Source organism: Trichechus manatus, unplaced genomic scaffold (assembly GCF_000243295.1).
Source record: "Trichechus manatus latirostris isolate Lorelei unplaced genomic scaffold, TriManLat1.0 scaffold00052, whole genome shotgun sequence".
In the NCBI taxonomy this organism is placed as follows: domain Eukaryota; kingdom Metazoa; phylum Chordata; class Mammalia; order Sirenia; family Trichechidae; genus Trichechus; species Trichechus manatus.
This window is the reverse complement of record NW_004443988.1, coordinates 12,656,487-12,672,204: the sequence shown is the minus strand read 5'-3', so window position 1 is coordinate 12,672,204 and position 15,718 is coordinate 12,656,487. Positions and strand designations below refer to the sequence as shown.

Sequence of the window (15,718 nt, the reverse complement as noted above, 5' to 3'; positions counted from 1 at the left end):
AAGTAGATGGTACCTGGCTATCACCACTGTTCTCTCTGACCGGGATCACAATAGAGGGTCCCAGATATAGTGGGAGAAAAACGCAGAACAAAATTCAAATGCACAAAAACAGACCAGACTTATTGGTCTGACAGAGAATGGAGGAACCCCCAAGACTATGGCCACTGGACACCCTGCTAACTCAGAACTGAAGCCACTCCCAGAGTTCACCCTTCAGCCAAAGATTAGACAGGCTTATAAAACAAACAATAATACACATGAGGAATGTGTTCAATCAAGTATACGAGACCAAATGGGCAACACCTGACCAAAAGCAAAGACGAGAAGGCAGGAAGGGACGGGAGAAATGGATGAACGGACATAGGGAGCCCGGGGTGGAAAGAGAAAGGGGGAGAGTGCTGACACATTGTGGGGATTGCAACCTATGCCACAAAACAATCTGTATATAAATTTTTGAATGAGAAACTAATTTGCGCTGTAAACTTTCACCTAATGCACAATAAAAAAATAAAAAGAAAATTCACTCCATATAATAATGTTGGTTATGTATCTTCTAGAAGTTAAAAAAAGACAGAGAGATAGAGGATGAAAAGGAAACATAAAATACTGCCTCACAATATTCTCTCCTGATAAACAATTAGATATCAGAAGGATGCTTGGTCAACAAAGTACGAGAAAAAATGAAATACAATATTCTTAAGGACTACTTCTTACTCTAGTGATATATTTGCCTAATATTGTTCTGAGAATTAGTTTTTGCAGAAAACATTTTGGGAAAAAATAATATTAAACAGTGTTTCCCAACTTCATGTACCTTTCATGTATCACCATGACAATCTGCTGCAACTGTTTTACCTGACCTATTATTTAAAATATTTGTTGAAACTGATCTTTAATTTAAATAAGTTTATTTAAAAATGAAACTTTCTATCTCCATATACATGGAAAAACAGCATCATATGCAAGAAATAAAGGTAATCCTAAAAAAATAAAACAGATAAGTAAATTGTGCTATATTCACACAATGGAATACCATATAGCAATGAGAACGAACAAACTGCAAACTACACAAAATAACATGGATGATTCTCACGTATACAAGGTTGACTTAAAAAAACTCAGACATAAAGGACTACATATTGTCTGATTTTATTTATATAAAGTACAAAAACAGACAAAACCAATCTATTCTGTAAGAAGTTGGGGTTCCCTTGGGTGGGAGGGGTCATGGGTAGTGGCTGACTGGGGCATATCAGGGGCTTCTGGAGTGATGGTCATGTTCTGTTTCTCGATCTTAATGCTAGTTAAATAAGTGCATTCCGTTTATGAAAATTCACTGGGCTAAACAATTAGGATAGGATCAAATTTGTATGTACACTATACTGTGTTAAAAAATAATCAAATCAGACAATGAAAACATAAACATTAGCTAGCTGTAGATACTGTTGCCTACGGAAAGCTCAGAGGTCTACTCTCCACTAAAAAAGGGAATTAGCAATACTAAAACGTATATTAGCACTAAACTGAGATTTTTTAAAACCAATTCGGAAAGACTGAAACAAAAATTAAACGGGAATGACTTTCCGGGTATGCAGTTAATTGTTCTTTAATCTTCAACATAAAGACCTCTTGACTTCCACAGCTGTTCAAATCTCATATTTTGAGAAACACTGAGCTAAATTCAATAAATACCACCAGCTTTCTGAGTATAGATTAGACCATCCAAAGACTAATTACAACTTGCCATGTCTTTTCAAATACTAGGAATTCACATCTACTTGATTAGATGAAGCATTCTAACCTCGTTTTAAAATAGCATATTTACAAAGCACTCTACTGTTCAAGTCAAACATTTATCAGGCATGTGCAATGTGCCAAGATCTATGCAAGTTTTATTACCTAATTAAATATCTATGTATCTATATATATATATATACACACATACCAGTATTGTTTAAATTAGCCCTAGAATGGACCACAGATCTCAACTGATCTAATCCTATAAGCTAAGGCCCAGGGAGGTTATATGATTTATGTAAGAACACTTGAAATAGTGAAAACCGCCCTGGGTCTGAAGTGTTAGCTCCACCACTACATCACAATGAGTTCTAATGTACAATATACCCATAGCTTAAAAGCCTTCTTACCAAAACAGAAAATTTTTTTTTTTTTTTTTAAATTAAATCCTTACTAGTGCCAGGTACTGTGCTAAGTGTTTGTGACTGTGTGTGTATTTTCTCATTTAAACCTCCCAAAACTTCTATGAGATAGGTATTACTATCATTTTACAGAAGGAAAATGGGCTTAGAGAGGTTAGGTCACCAGCTAGAAGTAATGTAGCTGATAAGTGATAGCTATGATCTGAATACAATCTGACTTTAGAGCTTGTACTTTCTTAATCACTTAACTATACTGCTTCTTCTTCAGTAAAAAGTACTTGCACATTCTTTTTTACCAAACAGCCAAACTAGAATGTCCCCTACACTATCCTTTAGAAAGGGGAAAGCGTGCCATTCAGGAGCAAAGAATGGAAAGGTCAACAGGACAAGAAAAAGTACTTCATCACATTTAGCTTGGTGCTAAGTAGTAACATTTACTACTGTCCACAGTTTACCATTTTCTAAATATGTAATGACCCACCCTGGGCTGATGGCTTCTTCAGGAACACTGAGAGAATCTGAAATATGCGAATCCTGATAATCCTGGATTCTTCGAGCATCCATTATAATCAAGCTGATGTTTTTATCCATCATCATTGTGTATAGTTCCTTTGCTGTGATCGCTCCTTGGAATTGAGAAAGACAGCATAAATGTGACAAGAAACACCCAATTCCGTGTGTCATCCCACCACTAAACATGGGACAAACCTAGCTTTTTCTAGAAGAGCCAAATGTACTGAGTGTCATATACTTGCTACCCCATCATACATGCCATTTATTACCTTTTAAACTAATGTTAAATATAATTTAACTTTATGTTTTGACACTTATCAAAAAACCAGTTCAAAGCGCCAGTTTATAAAGGCTCAAATATCAAAATCTGCTGTTGAGGTTACAACTACATTTGGTGGTGGCTCTGTTACTATTATAAAGGAGATTATTTTTTTAAAAAAGCTATTAATCAGAAAAAACATCTATGATTCAAAAATTACCTAAAGGTTCTAAATTCTTTCCAAAAAATTCCTCTGATGGGGTCTTACACAGTACAACCCCTTTGCAGTAAACAATTCGGCATTTGGTCCTGGTTCCTGAGAGCAGGACCACACCTGAGGCCAATGAGTAAGAAGGACAACCTGGGGCCTATGATTACTCATTATGTAATCTTATCAAGGCCACATGCTAACGCCAATAAAAGGCCTTGGGAGACAGATGCTCACCTGGAGAGAGAGCACATTCTGCTCTCAGGAGGGTAAGTACGTCCTCTGTGGGCATGGAAGCTCTGTGCTGAGACCCCTCCTGAGCCTTGACCTTTGTGTCTGTATACTTTTTCCTTCTAGATTAAAGATAGCCCTTTCCTTGCAGTTTGTGAGTTGTTCCACAGGATTACTGAACTTAAAAAACAGAGAAGAGACTAGTACCCATTGACCTAGCCCTGGATGAATGGGGATGATAGAGAAAAGGGGCCTGTAGCCCCGGGTGAATGGGAATGAGAGAAAAATGGCTGCACTGGCAGCTCGACTGACTGACCAGGGAAGGGAAGCTGAGATTTTCCTGGACTGCTTTGATATCATATGGGGGCTATCCGAAAAACTGTTAACTTCCAAGTTTTCCCAGAGTAACAAGCCAAAAGCTTGTTACTTGTGTTCCACGTCAGGGTTTGGCAAACTATGGCCACCTGTTTTTACTGGATTGGAGCCACACTCACTTGTTTACATATTGTCTATGCTGCTTTCCTGCTACTATAGCAGAGATGAACAGCTGTGACAAAGACCATAGGACCCCCACCCCCAACCAAGCCAAACCCATTGCCATCGAGTCGATTCTGATATAACGACCCTATACGACAGGGCAGAACTGCCCCACAGGGTTTCCGAGGCTGTAAATCTTTACCGAAACAGACTGCCATATCTTTCTCCAGGGGAGCAGCAGGTGGGTTCAAACCACCGACCTTTTGGTTAGCAGCTGTGTGCTTAACCACTGTGCCACCAGGGCCCCTTACAGGACCCCCAAGCCTAAAATATTTACTATCCATTTTACATGATGCTTAACTTCCAACCAGAAAGGACAGACTATTTTATCTTTTTTTTTAGAAGAAAACAAAAACAAAAAAAGACAGAAACTAAGTAAAACTTATGAGATTTTAAATTTATTTACTTTTTAGGGGGGCAGGAGGACAACCTATCAAAAATTTCACCAGAAAGGAAAGATTAAAAAGCACTTAAATATCTAAAGAACTGCGTCAGCAGTGAGCTGTGAGACGAAGGTAGTCACAGTAACTCCTAAGCTAAAATCCCCACAGCTGTTAATAACCATCCTACTTCTTTCTAACCACCATAGCCATTTGGACAACAAAAGAGGCTAAACAAACTGACAACAAACCACCAAGAAGGGTAACATCTAAGTAGGATGAGATAAAGGAACATATGGGTTAAGACTAATCTTACAATGAAGTGATAGGTTTTTAGGAAGGTACCCTACTGGACTCATAGTTCATTTTTTAAACTGTTATATGGCAATATTTTAAATAGAGAATTTTAGTGTTTGCACACAATTACGTTTAAGTAAAACCTTCTCTGAGAGAGAAAAAACCTAACAGGCAAAAGTAATTGTCTAAGGCTTGCTGTTCAGGCCACATATTTGTGACTAAAGCATCAATGCTGCCTACTGATAACATCCAAATTACTGGTTGAGATTTTTTGAGAGAAGAAGCCATTTAAATAACCAAGTCTACAACCCAGAATCATAAATAATAACAGCTAATGCTTACATAGAGTTTACTAAGTATTCTAAGATTTTTTACATAAATTAACTTATTCAATTCTCACAACAATCCTATGAAACAGGTACTATTACTATCCTCTTTTGACAAATGAGGAAACTAAGGCAGGGAGGCTAAGTAACTTGCTCAAGATCACATGGAAATTCAGAGGAAGAGCCAGTATTCAAACCCAGGCAGTCTGACTCCTGAAAGTCCATGCTCTTAACCACTATGCCAAACTGCATCTTGAGAAGAAAACAAGAATAAACTGTGGTTTTGATGTTTTCAATTATATACTATATTTCATTATTTTGCTTAGGCTAAAATTATTCATAAAATATCCCCTATGATACATATACACAGAACCTATCGATACATTTTTAATATAATCGTACAGGCTAGGAAAAATGATAAAGCTTACCCAGAGATTAGATACAATGTTAAGAACCTTATTGTGTAAAATCTAAAGTTTAGTCTGATTAAAGAAGATCTTAACACTAGCCTAAAATAATTCCTTCTTTCCACACACACTTACCTCTCTCTGTGGTCTCATTTTTTTCACTCATTTCACCATTGATCTATTTCACAGGGAAGAAAAGTTTCAACTTTAATAGAAACAAAAACCGTCATAAAAATAAAAGTCAACTTTAATACTTTATTGAAACTACAAGCCTAGGAAATGGAGTGTACAAAGCACCAGCATTATATAGAAATACAGATGAACAGTAATGGCATTACCAGGTTATTCTGGCAGTTGGCAGCAGCTAAAATAACTAGTTACGTATCAGAATCATATGACACTTACTCAAATTTTTCTTCAGTTAAAGGCTAAACAATACAAAAGCACAAGATGTTACAGAAATTTAATATTTAATTAAATTAGAAAATAAAGCATTTCTTATAATGAAACAAAAATCCTGCTTATTCCATTCAGTGTTCTCCATTACATAATTAAATGAAAATCAAGCAATTTGCAAAGTAATAACCAAAAAAAGGCCAAACACACTACCATCGAGTCGATTCCAACTCATAGCAATCTTCTGGCACAGAAGAGAACTGCCCCATGAGGTTTCCTAGGCTGTAGTCTTTACAGAAGCAGACTGCCACATCTTTCTCCCAGGGAGCGGCTGGTAGGTTCAAACTGCCAACCTTTTGGTTAGCAGCCAAGCGCTTAACCACTGCGCCACCAGGGCTCCTTGCAAAGTAGTACTTAGTAATTTATATTTTCTAGCCAAGACAACATGGGATAATTCTATAAGGTAATAACTCATTTTGCAAATGGTAAAACCAAGGACCCACTTGAACCTATTCATCACTAAAAGTAGGAAAGGAATGTATGTGCCCCCTACTATTATACAATATGAAGTATACAGTATCATTTATGAAGCATTTTTGCCAAAAAACAAAAATTGGTTTAACCTAATTAGACTGAATCTAATTAGCCTTCATGTCTAACTTCCACCCTACAAGAAGTACAGGAGATAGAAGAGCAAGTTAAATGACACCAAGAGAAAGCAACCAGACAAATCCAGAATGTGGGTCATTTTCAGAACAACTGATCCAGTACTAAAATGTCAAACGCATCAAAAAGCAAGAAAGGGGGACTGAGGTGGAGATTAGTATTATCACAGAAACTTAAGAGACATAACAACCAAAAGATGAGTAGACCTTGTTTGGGTCTTCATTCAAACAAATCAACTATAAAAAGACATTTTGAGACAACTATGGAAATTTCAACATAGACTGGGTATTAAATTATTAGGAATTACTGTTAATTTTGTGAGGTAGGAAAACAGCATTGTGGTTAAGAAAATGTCCCTTTTTTTGAGACGTATACTGAAATATTAGGAGTAAAATGATAAGTTAGCTGGAATGTGCTTTGAAATATTCCAGCAAAAGGAAAAAAGAGGGGGACAAATGAAAAATGCAGTAAAATGTTAAGCTGATTATTGAAGCTGGGTGGCAGAGGTTCCTTGTATTCTCTTTTCAAAATAAAAAGGCTAAACAAAAGTAAAAGTAGCAAAAAGTGGTTGCCCCTATTGTTGGAAAGGCAACAAAATGAAAAGATTTAAACAGTACCCTTCATATAGTTCTTTCAAGTCTTATTTTTTATATCAGCCATTTGACCTATAAATGAGCATCTCCCTAAGGCAGTATTATTTGTAAGTTCCTAGAATTAAAAGACTAGATTTCTTCACTTCTGTTTACATCTGTTACAAGCAACACATACCACTGTCACAAGCAGTTCGACAACTACTTCTTAAGAAAACCCATGATGATCCACATATAAATATAGTAGCTAAAAGCACAAAATTCTTAAGAAAAATCAAAGCAGAAGTCTTTCCCTAGATTTCAACAATGCAAAAGAAATTATATTTTAGGAAGAGTAGTTTCTGAGGAGGTGAAGGGAGGTAGATGCAATGAGAGCTGGCAGGCTCAGAGTCACTGATAGCTTTTGGCAAACAGAAGACGTAGCTGAAAAAAGACTATGCGTAGTCGCTGAACAAAATGGAAAGAAAGAATGAGAAAAAGGAAAGAGAAACTGGGGCAGACGAAGTAGAAAAAAGCAAAGGGGAGAGAATGAGACTCCAGACACAGATAAAAGGTTTGACACCAAAGAAGCAGTATACCAAATAATTCTTTTACTGTAAACTATATTTATAAAACAAGAAGAAACCTTAAAGATCATCTATTTCAAGACCTTCATTTCGAAAATGAGGAAACTAAGTTCCAAAGTGGTTAAGCAAGACGTGACAAAGAAGCAGAACTGAGATACATGCACAGCTCAAATGGTCTTTCCACTGCTCTTATTTACTTTATAGTGGATGTTAAAGCAAATAACACACAGAACGTATTTCTGTGAAAGCTGACAGAAAAACCTGGAATTAACTGAAGCTAGAACATATAATCCAATTTCTAATAAAAACACATTAAATTTTACCCTTATTACCTGAAAGAATCCGTACTGGTACCCTAATTCTGAAGCAAATCATCTGACAAACAGAACCAGTCCTTTACCTCACACAACAAACTTCAAATACCTTTTGGGTTTTGTCTTTGGAATCCAATGCATTCCCCAGAGAACTTTTAGCTGACATGCCACCATCCTCTCGTCCTGCTTCCTGCCTTTTCTGTTTCTGCAGTTGCTCTGCCTCCTGTCTGTCCTTTTCTTCAAGTTTTTTCCGAACTTCAGCTTCTTCATATCTAGTTGAAAAAAGAAGTGAAGATCGTAGTATGATGGTGGAAAGTAAAAGGAGTTCCAGTTCCGTAAAATTCATATCCTGCTGCAGGGTATGTCCTGGCTGGATAATCTCCCTCCGACTGAAATTCCACCTTGCCAGTGTTCTGTTACAAACCACAGCTCATGAATTTGCCCTTTGAGGCCATCTATAGACTTATTTCAAATTGCCCAAAAATTCTGAAAAGAAACCCCATGCTCTCAAACTGAAGTTATTTAATTCTTTTTGTCCTTCCCCTCCCACTGCTTTCAATCTTTTAATGATTCAGATCTGCTGCAATTTCCTTTTCAAAGGACTTACAATCCTCGAATTCTCTCTGCAAAAGAAATAATCCAAATATCAAACTTGTGTTTATGATTTAGAGTGGAAATGTTAAAATGAATATTCTAAAATGAATTACCACCAAAAAAAATTAGTAAGGTGACCACTTTTTTTTTTTTTTAAAGGTGAATTCATTCGAATTTTCAATTTGTTGGAAATTAAACAGCTATGACTTGGAATTCACTCGACAGCAATGGTTTGGGTTTTTTTGGGGGGTATCTTACCTATAGTTAGTAGATTACAGGCAACATTTACTACTATTGTCAAGTGGGACTGTATGTTATCAAGGACCTACAACCTTGTTTGCTTAGCAATGGCTGAGTTTCAAACTTAGAAAAAAGAGGGAGAGAAAAGATAGAAGAAGTGGGGTGGATGGATGATAAACCATCAAGGTCAATAATTAATAAAGAATTAATCAATAGTCTTAATTTTATTGTTCTTTATGTACTTACACTTTATATACTCTTTTGAATGAGTATCTCACAATTAAAAATCTCTAAATGAACAAATAAGACAATACTAAGGAAACGGCCACTACTCAAAGAATTGTGCCAGCTTCACACATTAAAAACTTTAAGCTTAACTGAAAATGACTTCTAAACTCAAAATGATTCCTACCACATCTGTTATCTATCAATAGGATAATTCTCATATGATAAGCATCCACTTAAAAAACTAAACCAAACCAGTTGTTGTCAAGTCGAGATTCTGGCTCATGGTGACCCCCCACGTGTGTCACAGTAGAAGTGTACTATACAGGGTTTTCAATGGCTCATTTTTCAGAAGTAGAGTGCCAGGCCTTGCTTTTGAAGTGCCTCTGGACCAACCTTTCGGTTAGCAGACAAACATGTTAACTATTTGTACCACGCAGGGACTCCAATCAAAATACAACCTATCAATATTTGTGGGATGCAGTTAAAGTAGTGCTTACAGGGAAATTTATAGCTTTAAATGTTTATATTAGAAAAGCATAAAAGTATAAAATCAACGACCTAAAGTTTTATCTGAAGAAGCTAAAAAAAGATAAAAAGAAACCCAAAATATATAGGAGGAAATAAATGATAAAGCTCTACTAGGGGAACAAACAAGAACCAGTCTTTTTAATTAAACAACTGCTGGGCTGAAATCTATGGCATGGCTTTATCACACAAATTACATTAGATGTATGCTTTAAATGAAAAACTTGTCATTTAAATAGTCATTAAAATAAGAGTCTTTTAGAATAGATGAAACTAGTTTTGCTTGCTGAGAGGCTTCATTCTGAAGAAAAAGATATATAGTGCTAGACATAGCAAAAGGAATAAAAAATTGTAGCTAGTGGCAGTCTAGTCACTGATGAGACAGAGGGAGGTGACTGCTAAAAATTTAGATTTACGAAGTGCTTCAACCCATCCTAAGATCACATGAGCTTTGAAAAAGTATTTATTAATAACAGAGATGATAATTAACTATTTACCTCTGTGCATCCAGAACACTTAATTGTGCTTATGTGGAACCTGTACTTAGACCAAGAGGCAGTTGTTCAAACAGAACAAGGGGATACTGTGTGGTTTAAAATCAGGAAAGGTGTGCATCAAGTTGTATCCTTTCACTACACTTATTCAATCTGTATGCTGAGCAAACAATCCGAAAAAACAGCCTATATGAAGAAGAACGCAGCATCAGGATTAGAGGAAGACTCATTAACAACCTGCGATATGCAGATCACACAACTTTGATTGCTGAAAGCAAAGAGGATTTGAAGTACTTACTAATGAAGATCAAAGACTACAGCCTTCATTATAGATTACATCTCTTTCCTGTTCTATTACCAGCACAGAAATAACCTAAATATTGCTGAAACACAGACGCTTCATTATCAAGGCACTACAAAACTTAGGAAAATAACATTTTAAGTGAGAGTCAGCTTTGAATTCTGTTTTTAAAATAAATATTCAGAAATGGCTGATTCCAGGCCTGGGGCAGGAAATGTTCAAAATGAGCCTAGAACATCTATCAGATGGCAAGGAAGCTATCAAAGATTATTAGGGTCATGTCAAAAAGGCTCAGGAGCCACCCTGAAGAGGTTCCTACTGCTCAAATGGAGCAATGTGAGCTTCAAAAAGGACAGCTGCAATGGACTGAAACCCATCAAAAATGTTTAAATCTAAGAAATCATAATGATACCTGGTACCCTCATACCTAAGGGCTGAAATTCAGACCTCATTGAAGAGGGCATGACTGCCACAGGAACACAGAGCCTGTTGGTAGTCAAGAAATTTTCCAGAGGGCATGGACCAGAGCTGGTCTATAAGAGCAGTCATGCAGGGAAGCAGAGAAACTTGCCAGAGGGTATGTACAGGTCAGAGCTGGAAGCTAACCAGTGGGTGGTGAGAAATTTTGAATAACACTACAAAATGTAGCTGGTCTATGAGGACAGGTATAATGAATGCTACCGGGCACCTGGTAAGGAAAAGCAGATCACTGGAACAAGGAAGAGAAGTCCCTTCCTCTAGTGAGGGCTTTGCAGTGTCTTTCTAGAATCTTCTATTGAGGCCACAAAGGAAAAATGTTAACAAAATCCAGTGCTAGTATCACAAAGCAGGGTAAAGAGTGGATCTGAAGCTCAAAGACAAATAAATTGATTAACCGGCACAGTCCTTGATCTAAAATAGGAGTTTATAATGAGAGCTACACTAGTCAGAGGTACAACATGGAGATCTTACCTCCTGTTTTATTTCATTCCAAAGACCCGGAATATTTCAAAGATCTTAGATTCGAATATCCAAAATAAAGAGCATCTGGTAGCCCTGTATTCAGGCATATTACTGGGGGACTTTTTGGTTTGATCTAAATCAATTTCAAACTCCTTTGCTTTTTAAACTTGAGCGGGATTGCTTGCTGTACCCTTCCTGAGGCACACTGAGGAAGCACTGCCTCCTTTATGAGTAGCCTAAAAATACTGAGTTAGATGGCAAAGTGAGGACATAACTGCTATAAAAGATAGGAAAGTGGTTACCTCTGGAGAGAGGAAGGGGGTTGGGAAAGGGCAGGGTACACAGGAGACTTGTGCGGTGCTGGCAATGTTCTATTTACTAACCTGAGCGGTGCTTCCATGGGGACTTGCTTTATAGCAATTTATGAAGTTGTACTTTCGTGCATGTGTTACATTTTATGCACTTTTATGTATGTATTATATTTCACAATAAGAAGTGTAAAAATAAACAATTCGGGAGGTGGGGCTGAGATGGCGGAGTAGTCAGAGGTTTCTGGTGGTCCCTCTTGCAACAAAGACCCAAAAAAACAAGTGAATCGATTATATGTGACAATCTAGGAGCCCTGAACATCAAAGGCAAACATGAAGCATTAGACTGAGTGGCAGGGGGAGGGAAAGACGGTTTGGAAGCAGTGAGGAGTTGTCAGACCTGACCCAGCCAGAGCCTGAGCCCTTCAGGCCAGATCAGCTCGAGGTGTGTGGTGAGGCAGGCAAGCAGCAGCGCTCGGGAGGCATTTTCCACACCAGGAGAGACGCAGCGGCAGAGTCTACTCAGCCATCCAGAACCAGTGAGAAGCAGACATGCACTGGGGAAAAATAAGTACTTGCGTCTGGACTACCACGTCGATCAAAAACAGCCCACTTTGGGAAAAACCACTCTCCCATTTAACTCCCTGCTCCCAGCTTTGCACTGCGTCCGGCACCGGCTTCAGCAATTGCTGAGTCCCCTGGGCCAGAAGTAGAACTTGTCACGTGCCCTGAGCTGTTCACCCAGCCTTGGAGAGTGAACAAATTAACGTGAGAAAATAATCTGCTGGCTTCCCTAAGCCAGGAATTCAGGGTGTGCACAGCTCCTTTGCCTAGGCACAGGCAAAAGGGGTCCACAGACTTTGAGTGCCTTTCCCCCTGCAGAGACTTGTGTGGGCCCATTTCAACAGTGTAGGCCCTCATTACCACAGTACAACAGGGTATATAACTGAAGTCTAACTTCAATTGTTTCAGCTGTGAAGCAGCCGGTTCCTGACATCTGACACTGCTCTGCCTATTAAGGAAGGTCTTCACCTACCCATATCAGGGGCCTGAGGACTGGTGGCTCCACTCACACCACCTAGCCACCTGTGACAGGGGCTCAAGAATAAGTGGTGCCCCCCCCCCAAGTCCCTGCAGCCAACAGCATTGGGTGCTCACAGACCAGCTGCAAAACCCATCCACCTAAGAGCCCTAGAGAACAGGGACACACTTTCCTCCTGGACACTCGGGGGTGGCCACTGGCTCACTGCAGTGCTCGGCCCTACTGCAGCTGGATGCCTGGGCCTACACCAATCACCCATGCCTGTCTAGGACTGTAAGTGAGAGCCTGAACCACACACTTGGTAGCCGACTACCTGGACACCTGAGCTGAATTCATACAGGAGGAGTGGGCTGACTCCTGGACTCACATACTTAGCGGCAGGTATAGCCATCAGGTGGCAGGTCACTGAAGCTTCAGGGGTGCCAGTGATCAAAAAAGCTCACACAAGCAGCCTATTTGGGCATATCAAAACAAAACAAGAAGCTAGGACACAGTAAGCAAGCATAAAATAAATAAATATAGTAACTTATTGATGGCTTGGAGACAACTGTCAATATCAAATCACATAGAGAGGCAGATCATGATGGCTTCAGCAAGTTCCCAAAATAAAAAATCTAGAAATTTTCCGGAGGAAGAGAATTTCTTGGAATTACCGGAGACAGAATACAAAAGATTAATACACAGAACTCTTCAAGAGATCAGGCAAAATGCAGACCTAGCAATAGAGGAACTTAAGAAAATTAGAGAAGAGCATACTGACAAATTTAACAGGCTGCAAGAATCCACAGAGAGACAGCAATCAGAAATACAGAAGATTAATAATAAAATTTCAGAATTAGACAACTCAATAGAAAGTCACAGGAATAGCACTGAGGCAATGGAAGTCAAAATTAGTGAGACTGAAGATAAAACACTTGACACCAACTTATTTGAGGAAAAATCAGATAAAAGGATTTTAAAAAATGAAGAAACCCAAAGAATTATGTGGGATTCTATCAAAAGGAATAACCTATGAGTGACTGGAGTACCAGAACGGGGGGAATAACAGAAAACACAGAATTGTTGGCAGAAAACTTCCCTGATATCGTGAAAGATGAGAAGATATTTATCCAAGATGCTCATCGAACCCCACCTAAGGTAGATCCCAAAAGAAAGTCACCAAGACATATTATCATCAAACTTGCCAAAACCAAAGATAGAGAATTTTAAGAGTGGCTACGGATAAACGAAAAGTCATCTACAAAGGAGAGTCAATAAGAATAAGCCTGGACTACTCAGCCGAAACCATGCAGGCAAGAAGGCAATGGGATGACATATATAAAGCATAGAAGGAAAAAAACTGCCAGGCAGGACTTATATATCCAGCAAAACTGTCTCTCCAATATGATGGCAAAATTAGGACATTTCCAGATAAACAGAAGTTCAGGGAATTTGCAAAAACCAAACCAAAATTACAAGGAATACTAAACTGAGTCCTCTGGTTAGAATATCAGTAACATCAGATAACCACCCAAGACTAGAACACAGGACACAGCAACCAGATATCAAGCCAGATAGGCAAGTCACAAAAATAAATCAAAGCTAAAACACTGAAAATAGGGAAACAGACATGTCAATATGGAAAAGATGACCACATTAAAACAAAATAGAGGGACTAAAAAATGTAGACATACATTTTTCATATGGAGGGGAAGTCAAGGCGATATAAAGAAATAAAAGACTGGTATAAACGTAGAAAAATAGGGGTAAATATTAAGGTAAGCACAAAGGAAACTAACAATCCTACAAGTCAAAATAAAAATCTAGAAAAATATAAAGACTCAGCAAACACAAAACCAACAACAATGAAAAAGATGGAAAGAAAACACATACAGAAAAATGACTCAGCACACAAAATTAAGGGGACAAAGAAACTGTGAACAACACACAAAAAAAGACATCAAAAAGACAGCACTAAGTTCATACCTAACAATAATTACGCTGAATGTAAACAGACTAACTGCACCAATAAAGAGACAGAGAGTGGCAGAATAGATTAAAAAAACATGATTCGTCTATATGCTGCCCTCAAGAGACACACCTTAAAGACACAAACAAACTAAAACTCAAAGGATGGAAAAAAATATATCAAGCAAACAACACTAAAAAAAGAGCAGGAGTGGCAATATTAATCTCTGACAAAACAGACCTTAAAGTAAAATCCACCACAAAGGATAAGGAACAACACTATATAATGATAAAAGGGTCAATACACTAGGAGGATGTAACGATAATAAATATCTACTCACCCAACTACAGGGCTCCAAAACACATAAATCTAACTCTAACAGCATTGCAAAGAGAGATAGACAGCCCCACAATAATAGCAGGAGATTTCAACACACCACTTTCAGTGAAGGACAGAACATCCAGAAAGAAGCTCAATAAATACATGGAAGATCTAAAGGCTACAGTGAATCAACTTGATCTCATGGATATATACTGAACACTCCACCCAACAGCAGTGAAGTATACTTTCTTTTCCAACGCATATGGAACATTCTCCAGAAGAGACAACAATTAGGCCATAAAGCAAGCCTCAACACAATCCAAAGCACTGAAATATTACAAAGCATCTTTTCTGACCATAAAGCCATGAAAGTTGAAATCAATAACAGAAAAAGCAAAGAAAAAACATCAAATACATAGAAACTGAACAACAGCTTGCTCAAAAACTACTGGGTTATAGAAGAAATTAAGGATGGAATAAAGAAATTCATAGAATCAAATGAGAATGAAAATATATCTACCAGAACCTTTAAGACACAACAAAAGCAGTGTTCAGAGGTCAGTTTATAACAATAAATGCACACATTCAAAAACAAGAAAGGGCCATAATCAAAACATTAACCCTACAATTGGAACAAGTAGAAAGAGACCAGCAAAAGAAGCCCTTAGCACCAGAAGAAAGGAAATAGTAAGAATTAGAGCAGAATTAAATGAAATAGAGGACAGAAAAAAAATTCAAAGAGTTAACAAGATCAAAAGCTGGTTCTCTGAAAAATATAAATAAAATGGATAAACCATTGACCAAACTGACAAAGAAAGACATGAGAGGAAACAAATAACCCGTATAAGAAATGAGATGGGTGATATCACAACAGACCCAACTGAAATTAAAAGAATCATAACAGAATACTACGAAAAACTGTACTC

At 37.9% G+C, this 15,718-nt stretch overlaps 1 protein-coding gene across 4 annotated transcripts in view; it reads right to left on the bottom strand.

Annotated features, from left to right (window-relative positions):
• Positions 1–15,718, bottom strand: part of USP8 (ubiquitin specific peptidase 8) — a 153,715-nt gene that overhangs the window by 89,798 nt on the left and 48,199 nt on the right. For all 4 annotated transcript variants that reach the window (XM_023732470.1, XM_004377655.3, XM_023732472.1 and 1 more), the window contains exons 5-7: positions 7,959–8,121; positions 5,453–5,495; positions 2,641–2,785 (exon numbers count right to left, since the gene is read on the bottom strand). In XM_023732470.1, the coding sequence (XP_023588238.1) occupies positions 2,641–2,785; positions 5,453–5,495; positions 7,959–8,121 (351 nt within the window). The remainder of the gene's footprint in view (positions 1–2,640; positions 2,786–5,452; positions 5,496–7,958; positions 8,122–15,718) is intronic.